The sequence below is a fragment of the Berghia stephanieae genome, chromosome 2 (assembly GCF_034508935.2).
Source record: "Berghia stephanieae isolate SIO BIC M18660-M18661 chromosome 2, UCSD_Bste_1.3, whole genome shotgun sequence".
Classification (NCBI taxonomy): domain Eukaryota; kingdom Metazoa; phylum Mollusca; class Gastropoda; order Nudibranchia; family Aeolidiidae; genus Berghia; species Berghia stephanieae.
This window is the reverse complement of record NC_088361.1, coordinates 88,070,812-88,080,811: the sequence shown is the minus strand read 5'-3', so window position 1 is coordinate 88,080,811 and position 10,000 is coordinate 88,070,812. Positions and strand designations below refer to the sequence as shown.

General features: G+C 38.0%; 1 protein-coding gene across 3 annotated transcripts in view; it reads left to right on the top strand.

Annotated features, from left to right (window-relative positions):
* LOC144965764 (acetylcholine receptor subunit alpha-like 1) overlaps window positions 1-10,000 on the top strand; it is a 124,652-nt gene that overhangs the window by 111,118 nt on the left and 3,534 nt on the right. For all 3 annotated transcript variants that reach the window (XM_078901443.1, XM_078901441.1, XM_078901442.1), the window contains exons 4-5: window positions 2,746-2,855; window positions 3,765-4,749. In XM_078901443.1, coding sequence (XP_078757569.1) covers window positions 2,746-2,855; window positions 3,765-4,749 — 1,095 coding nt within the window. The remainder of the gene's footprint in view (window positions 1-2,745; window positions 2,856-3,764; window positions 4,750-10,000) is intronic.

Sequence of the window (10,000 nt, the reverse complement as noted above, 5' to 3'; positions counted from 1 at the left end):
CAAATACAAACACTTGAACTTCAGCTAATCAACTAAAAACAATATTATATCGGGGCGATTTAGGTGATAAAAATTTGATTTAGAGGTTTTAAAAAAATAGGTTCTATATTTTATTGAGGAGAATGGATATCATTTATTTATTAAACTGACGAAAATTAAAATTTCACTTTTCTGGTCATTTTAACTTTAATACAGTACACGCCGGATTGTAGTATGCTCTCGGGAAAAGCCAAAAAGTATGTTTGAATCCGAACGTGCCGATATCTGATGCTCATGGGAGGTAAAGACCTTCAGATAAAATTCGGTCACCCAGTTCCAGCGTGCCATATTACATAGCGTGCCGGAATTCGGCGTACTAGAATCCAGCGAGTGTTGCATCCTTTTTTGGTACCTGGTTCAGAATGATATAATATAGAATACTGCCGTTCTTTGCAATGGTAACCAAATAGCACTTACTGTGTTCTTCAATACAACGGCAGAATAGACACATAGTAGAAGATAACATAACCACGTCCTTCGGACAGTCGTCCGAATGTAACAATGTTATTTAGTGCTAAAAGGAGCAAACTTAACGGTAATTGAATAAACCAAGTTGACGTCACTCAGCTCTTAGTTGTTATTATTATTAGACCGCCGAATAGTTCTCATTAATTATATCATAAGACCATGAAGCTTAAAGGTTACACGCGGTTTTGTGTTTTAGTATGCTTAATTTGGCTGGCGGATGTTTTGAGTATTTTACCTTAACGCATATCATTACTATAATGGACACCTAGTGGACGGGAACAAAACCACACCCTTCGGACAGTTTTGTAATGTAAACAATGGTATTTAGTGCTAAAAGGAGCAAACAAACAGAAATACAAAGATGGTAAGCGCTTGAATAAAATACTTTTTCTACACTCTCGATCAATCGATCGTAGCACTCTAACGTTTAAAGTCCGATTAATCGAATTCAATGAGATCTAATCACACAACTAGCAGTCGTCTCGTCCTACATGTGAAGCGTTGTTGTTGGCTAGAGATCCCTTGTAAAGCACATTTTGCACGTTCGGTGGATATTACTCTATATTAATGTTCAAGTAATGTTCCTCACAGTAGAGAGCCTTCACCCAGACCACTCAGCATTCTTCCGCCTGGACAAATGGGTAGAATGGGACAAGACAGCAAACGATGCCCTCCAGCCCCCAACAGAAAAGCTCCCAACAGGCACAGACCTCAAGAGAAAAGAATGGGTGGCGTTGAACAGAGCTAGAGCAAAGGTGGGAAACACCGCCACCAACCTCTTTAAATGGAAAATCTCACCGGGCACTGAATGCCCATGCGGTCACCCCAGACAGACCATGGACCACATCCTGTCTGAATGCTCGCTGGGACCTCACTGCACCAATGCTGACCTGAGGGAATGCAACCAGACTGCCCGGGACTGGCTGACTCACTGGCGCGACAAGATATGAATGAATGAATGTTCAAGTTTTTTGTTTGTTTGTTTGTTTGTTTAGGTTTGGTTTTGTTTCCCCCCCCCACCCCCCGGAGGGAGGGGGGTTAGGGGTGTTACCTTTATACATGCAACCCGTTGTTCAAATCGATGTTATGTTGGGATGATTTTGGTGCCCAAAATAAGAGACCTAAGTTGAGTATGTATGTTTTAGTGAAGCTTATGAATAAAGAATTTCAGAGTGCTAAAAAGAAGATTTCATAAGTGTTTTCGTAATACCCGTTTAATATCTAGGTCATCTCGACATAATACCGGTTTGAGACGAAAGGTCAAAAACATGGAATTTTGATTAAACCTTTGAATGCCGAATAGGGAACCAAAATGTGATGTAAAAATACTGGTTCCAAATTCATTGGAAGTGTAAAACCGGTAATCCGGAGAACTAGATACATATATTGTGCCACTGGTCTCGTTTCAGGGTGATGGCATCTTATTTCCTTGCCTTAATGTACGCTGGTCGTTAAGAAAGATCATCCAACATCGCTCTTTTACATCTGTTATCATAAGAATCCGCCTCTATAGATAGAATGAAGTTGACGTCACTGGGGTCTTTGTTATTGTTCTTTGCCATCCGCGTTTATGAGCACTTCTCAGTAAACTCTATTAACGAGACTATAAACGTTTAAGGTTACACATAGATTTGTGTGTTGGTTCCTTATACTTCCGGATGGCAATGTTATGAGCTTCTTAGCCAAGCGCATACTATCTATACATCCTACTGATAAAATGGTTATGCCACCTTATGATTCATTATGTAACCAATAGGATTCAATAGTCTGAATTCACGTCCGCCCAGCAACGAGCAGTTTAGTTCTGAACAAAGAAAATCGGTATTTTTTATACTTCACGCTGGCTAGAACTTTTTCACATGTCATGTGATCAGAATATATAAAAGTCAAAACATGATCAGATTTATAATGTTTTCTCCTCTGAATACACTTTTATCCTCCTTGGAGAAGTATTTCATAAGGGCGTCCACCAGTGTCCCGATAGTTTAGACCCATTTACTAAGTTATTATGCGTCATTACGAGGGAAGTGACGTCACGATTGTTGAAGCCTATTATATGGTCATTCATTGTCCGGAGGATTTCCAACAAGTTAAAAACCGGGAGAGGGGAATGTTTGATGTCACAACTTCTGCTTCCCATTTGTTAACATTGAGTTGTTGTTTGTTTTGTTTTGTTTTTTTTTAACTTTTGAAATACATTAAGAGCAAATTCTCATTGTTATTGGTCTATCGTTTCAGGAGTGGTACGATAGCCGACTGAAGTGGGATCCAGACGAATTTGGGGGAGTCAAAATATTAAATATCCCATCGGAAAAGATATGGATTCCAGATCTTGTGCTATATAACAAGTAAGTGTGTGATTTTCTAACTTTAATGTGTACATAGGACAATACAGGCTGTGTCAAAAGGTCGGGGGTTTTTTGTCGCTGACCACAGAAATACTTCAATAATGAAATATATAGAATTTCAGTAATACATAAGGAGGCAGCGATACGGTCTTTGCTTCTTATCCGAAACGTATCAAGTTCGATCATCCGTCGCTGCGTTGCGTGGCTTTGAGCAAGATGTCCCGCCATAGTTCAATTTGCGGCGCTGCATTGCGGCTGACACCTGGGTTATTCCAGTCTCCGCTTGGAATATACCCGAGAGTCAAATTTCCCCTTTGGTATGAATATAGGGAATTTTATTTTATTTTTATTTATCTTATATTTATTTTACTCAAGATATCATAAACAAATCAGCGTATCATGGTATTTTGACTATAAATTCACTGTTAAAGTCCAATTCATCCCAAATTAATATCGTTTTGAGACTGTGGGTTATATAACATACTAGTCAGAGATCTCTCGGTGATGACTTAAAATAGAATTTCAGAAAGAATTCGCTTTATAAATTAGTCCTTTAGAGCCATTAGACCCGTGGAGCCGGAGTTTATCCCGGTTCCTTTAGAATGAAAGGGGCAATAGCAATTGCTTGCTATACTTTGGATAAGACATTAGTCTATTGCGAAGAACGTTACGCCAGATCTAACAGACCCAGCTACCCAATCACTGCTGGGTGGACTAAGGGTCAGAAAAAAGTCTCGACTGTACCCGGATCGATCTCGGTCCCTGTGAAACGAGTGCTCTTCCAACTGAGCAATCGGGGACCCCCAATTCGCTTTATACCTGGTTTCAAACTCTTGTTCCTAATAGAAAAATCATAATCCAATATTTACACATTATCATTCATATTCAATTATAATATTCTATTCACAGCGCCGATGGGGACTTTCAGATAACGTTGAAAACAAAAGCCCTCGTAAACCACACCGGCTTGGTGGTCTGGGAACCACCAGCCATCTACAAGAGTTACTGTCCTATAGACGTAGAATTTTTCCCCTTCGACATCCAAGAGTGTTTTCTGAAATTCAGTACTTGGAGTTATCACGGCTACGAAGTGGACCTTCAACATCTTTGCAATGGAACGGAGCGCCAAAATGACGGTCAAAACACCGAAATCATAATTCCACGAGGAATAGATCTTACGGATTACTACTTCAATGTTGAGTGGGATATTCTAAACGTGACAGCGATGCGTCGCGTTAAATTCTATTCGTGCTGTCTTGAGCCTTTTCCCGATGTCACGTTCAATATAACGCTACGACGTCGTACCCTGTTTTACACGCTCAATCTTATAATGCCCTGCGTGTCCATTTCATGCCTCACTGTGCTTGTGTTTTACTTACCATCCGACTCAGGGGAGAAAATCACGTTATCCATTTCGATTCTCCTCGCCCTCACTGTGTTCTTTTTGCTCCTGTCCGAAATGAACCCTCCCACGTCCCTCGTTATCCCACTTATTGGAAAGTATTTACTCTTTATCATGATAGTTGTGACTATGTCTATTACAATGACGGTATATACATTGCATATTAATTTCAAATCACCCACCACACACAAAATGTCTCCTTGGGTCAGGCAGATTTTTACGGAAATCTTACCCAGGCTTCTGTTTATGAAGAGGCCGGAGGCAAATTCATCCAGTACAGTGTCTATAAGGACTGAAAATGGTATAGAGATGAGAACGACGCCTGTACCGGGACAAGAGCCTCTTCATACTTATGAAAATGTGAGGAGCAGATCAGAATACATGGATGCAGATTACCCACCGTCAAGCTCCTTCCCACCGGAAGTCTTAGAGGCCGTCAATGGAGTTACGTTCATTGCAAACCACTTGAAGAAAGGTGATGAGGATCTGGCGGTAAGTTGGAAACCAAAGATATTATATGAATATCTGAAAAAGTACGATTGAAACAGAGTCAGACAAAGCAGAGGATACAATAATACAAAAAGTTTCATCCCGAAAAATCAGACTGCCTGAACTGGGGATTGAAGCTCAGATCTCCCAATCAAACGGTTATCTGGAGGTCTAAGGATCAATCCCCATTCGAGGCAGACTGACTTGTTAGGATGTTTTATGGTGTGTTTTTCTCTCTGCGTTATTTCGTACACAACTTTTCATATTTTTATTTGACACACGTGGCTGCTTCTTACTTATCCGAAGCAACTACCAGTTGAGCCCTTTGGTCTATGGTGTAGAAGTGGGCTGCTTCCAAATTTAACTTGTCACTTTGATATTTTTAAAGAAGAGTAGAGATGCTTCCTGACTAACAAATCAAAGTTTATTTATCAATATTTCTTTGTTATTGCTTTTTAACCTGCGGATTTGTGGTGTATGATATTTAATGTAGGATTCGAGTCCCTCTGTGGATACGCAAAGTTGAGTGTTTGGGGGTAAAAAACTCAAAAACAAAAGTCAAATTATTTTATCGCCTTGTTCAAGTGAAAAATTATTACCTATACGGTAATAGCCTTGTCTCTGTTGAAAAAAATAAGCTTTACATTGCAAACATATGGACATTTAAAAATTGTTGCCATAAAACTCGTCCTTCAAATATCGGTTGATGAATAAAATTAATAGGCCACATCTTGTCACCCTCATCATATTTAAAGATTTGAGAGATTTGTACAAGATGAGTGTCGTATTAATCGATTGGATATTTGAAGGACATCCATTAATACATTGATAATTGTTCTAATGCGCTCAACAATCACTCAGACTAGCATTCACACGAACACACCTACACACATAAACACGTACACTCAAACCCACATACGGAAACTTCTACGCATCTCCATACACAAACTCTTTACATATACATTACTGTACCATCTACCCTAAATTAAAACATAATTTGAGAGGTTTTAACAACGTGAATGCCGTTTTAATCGATTGATATTTGAAGGACAATTTTTAAATTTTGATTCACTCCGACACGAAACTTTTATGGCGATAGGTCATATTATATAATATAAAGGAGACAAACTTTGAGGCTAAGGAAGGAAATTGCTTAAAGTTCTGAGTGTAGAGTTCAAAGATCTTTTCCGAATGAAATAATTTATAGAGCTCTATTTCCCATAGGATACCATAACATAATAAAAGTGATTGTTGTCGTGTCAAAGAACTAGAAATAAATGGCATGCGAAACGGAATGAGTAATTGGAGAGGATCGAATTATTGGAGGGGGGGGGGAGGAGGGGAGATGACAATTGATGTGATTAGCATGCCTGGTAATGCCACAAAATAAACAAAATAAAAAGTTTATAATTGCATATGTATAGGGAATGAGATTAGCGGAAGAGTAGCGTCCCTTGATTGGACGTCACCTTACAGAGAGAACGTCAAAATGGTTTTGCCCATGCGTCTCTCTCGTCCTCGCTTTCGGTGAAGAGTGTCTCATGCCGCACAACCAACATGACGTTCTCTCTCTAATAACTTTTTCAGCTCGTGACTTCCAATCAAGGGACGCTACTCTTCCGCTAATCTCATTCCCTATATTATATGACCCAGATATCCGGTTCTTATTATAACATACAATACCCGAAAATGATAATAATTTAATTTCTATAAAAACATGAAACAATGAAAAAACTATTATAGAATATACATTTGAAAACACTCAGCCTGCCGACGGTTAGTGATTATGGTAACATTTATTAAAGAATTAGAAATACGTGGTGAACTAACTCAATAATCAAATTCGTTTAGATGAATATTATACACACATGTGCAAAAGTAACTTTACACTTGTTTTGAATCGATCCAATTGGACAAAAGTTATATCAAAGAAATTAGCAATATCTTTAGTGTATGTGATCCAAATGACATCAACATGCATGCTTTATCCTAAAAGTAACCACGATTCAAAGAACACAAGTTGAGTTGCTCTGCTTCGGAAAAAGACGAAAAATTTGACGGAACAAAAGTTAGTGCGGCGTACGGCTACATCTCCAATCACTGCTCGGACAAGTCTCTCGATAGAATTTATCAAGGGGTTTATGTCAATTGCTGCAATGTCATTGCATTCTGTTTCAACAATGTTCCAAAGATATTCAGCATTCCTTGCTTGGCCCGGTTAATCCCTTGTAGGTGTTTTGAGGAGATCCCAGAAGTGCTCAATAAGATTGGGGTCTGGTTCTACAACGCGCAACTCGAGCACCAAGGTCTTATTTTCAGTTGAGGTTGCACAGAAGGCCGTCTCGTTCTGAATCCAGTGATTCCAAGTCTTCCCAAAAGTGTCCAACCTAAAATGTTGCTTTCCACAGCGATGTCAGAGGCATTAGAGAGGTGTTGGATGAGTGTTGAGCAAATGTTCTATCATCAATGGCCGTTGTTTCTCAGCGTTGATCTGTCCGCCATTGACCACTCACATGGTTATTTTCGTTGTTGAACTTTGAGATACTAGAGCAGCAAGTAGCTCTAACATTGAAAAGCTGTGCATCATCAGCTTCTGGCCGTTTTTCATAAATATGGGCAAGAAGACGAGTTCTATCTTCGAGTTCGAGGCTCGATTTCGGTATGTTTTCAAGAGTAAAATAATTAAAACAAAAGTAGATCTAAAAACAAAATTGTTTCACAAAGATATTTTTTTTTAAAAAACAGCAGATAATTTGTAAACAGTAGAAGATAATATGGCGATTTCAATCAGGTCACGCTAATGCAAAAGGGTTCTTTCGAGAATTTAAGAACTTGCTTTTCCACGATTTTCCCCTAATATTCTTTATGATTTCTTCTTTGTGTAATTTCCGAAGTCATAATATCAAGTTGTCTTACAAAAAATATTCACCATCCCCGCTTATGATAGACAGATTGCAATATAACTATGCGTATATATATATATAACAATATAAAATCAATATATTTATAACAATGCTCTAGATTCATGATAACCGAATCGTTAACTAAAAGTCATTGGCTGGAAACAAGGGGAAGCAACTCTTCCTCAGAGTACTGCCATAGTCTGAAAAAAATAAACAGTTAAAAAAATTTGACCAAAAACCTCGTCCTTCAAATATCGAGAGATCAAAATCACTCTAATCTTGCTAGTAACTCTGAAATCTGGCACTTCAAGGAAGCCACAGGTGAACGTTTTTGTCAAGATGACAGTGATTTAAAATTAATTGATTTTTGAAAGACGAATTTTCTGGCCAAATTTTAGAATATGTGTCTTCTCATAGCACAGCTGTTAACTTTTTAATACACTATATCACTATTGTGTTCAAAATATGATAAAAATGTAAGCAATTTTTCATCCTTGTCACTGTGATTTTTTTTTTTTTTTTGATTTTTTTTTTCATCCGAACAGCCCAAGATAATAATATATGAGGAGGCCCTCCTCAGAAATGGTTCGCGCGTCAATGAAAGTACTTTGGAGATTATCAAAGGCAATTTGGGACTTTTCATTGAATATTGAGACTTCACAATAATAGGGTAGTTTGGCCCATTTCCGCACACCATCGCAAAATTTTAATGTAAAATTTGCACTTTAAACCTTTAATTTTATTTTTTTTTCACTGAGGAAAATTCAAACGTTGAAATGACATTTAATAAATTTTGAAGCAAACTTTGAAATAAACTTTTTCTCAAAACCACTTTTTCTGCAGATTGTCTACTTTAAATGGCCGTAACTTAGCCTATAGGGTTCAATAACATTCCCAACCAACTACCGTTATTCAGTATAGTCAAGACCATGGTCAATACTTTCACACCTATTCATCATAATATGTATTAGCTAATACCTTGTTTAGAAATATTAGTTTTGTTCAGCTGTCTATTCAGAACATTAATTATTGAGTAGGTGCAGTGGACCATGAATGAGTCGAAGGCGACTCATCGGATAGTCTATCGAAAAGTACGTTCCGACAGATCTAATCCCAACCCAATCATCACCGCCGGGTCGACAGGAAGGTCGGGAGAAAATCTCTACTTCACCCAAGATTGATCTCAGCCCCTCTGCGCGAGAAGTGAGTGCTCTGCCAACTGAGCTATCGGAATCCCCGATTTTAACACAGGCTGTCGAAATAATATATTATGGTGTCTTCAAGAATGGCATTGAAATTCTACTCATTATTTTGTCAAAACGGTTTTGTGTCGGAATTGAGTGGATGCCAAATAATGAATATGTATAGTTGAATAATCAGTGATACGAATATTTTAAAGATGTTGCACTTTGTTAAACTGCATTGATTTTCTGTTGATTTTATGCGTTTAGGAAAATTACTCACAACATACACTAGCCGAATACAACTTATCAACACACAAAATGATGTGTGTAACCTTGAACGTTTATTGTCTGATTGATATGATTTAGTGAGAATGAATCACCAAAATGCTGTCTTAAAACAATAGCAAAGATCTGAGTGACGTCAGTTTTGTTCCTTCTATAAAAAGATAAGTAACAAAGATCTGAAAAGCTGTGTATGAAACAGTACCAGATGGGTAGGGTTTTTTTTTTCCTTGTATTTTTCATTCTGCTTTGTCTGGCACTATTCCATAGACAACTTTTCAGATCTGTTTGAATGAATAATTATGGCTGCGCTGTCTCTATGGACGATTGCCGTGAATGTGTGTTTGTGTGTGTGTTACATTTCGAGTGTACCAGTCTGTTTCTAATATCCAGTTAGTAATTTGATCCATAAATCTCTGTACAGTGCAAGTGTTCTTAGCTTTTGAATGTCATCGTGTGTGTTAAGGTGCTGGGGCAATTGGATGTTTCCTTGTGTTGTTGAAATTCGTTCTTCTGTTGCTGTTTCTAAATAGTATAATTTGATAGGTTTTTTTATCTTGATTCAATGTTGTTGGAAGTGAAGTTGGCTCCTTGTTTAAAGTATTCATCCATCGAGATTTGTGCTGGAATACATTCATCTCGTCGGAGCACGTGTCCCAACAGTTTCCATATTTGTTTCTTTATTCCCGAACTGACTGGTTGTACTCTGCATCTGTCATATACATCCTCATTACTGATTTTATCTGGCCAATGTACCCCAACAACTCGTCTCAATCGTTTGCGATGAAGGGAGTACAGGGTGTATAGATCTGTCAGATCTGTATAGAATAGATAAAACTTACTCCAAGAATCATTTTTAAACAATAAAATCAATTTTTAAAAACA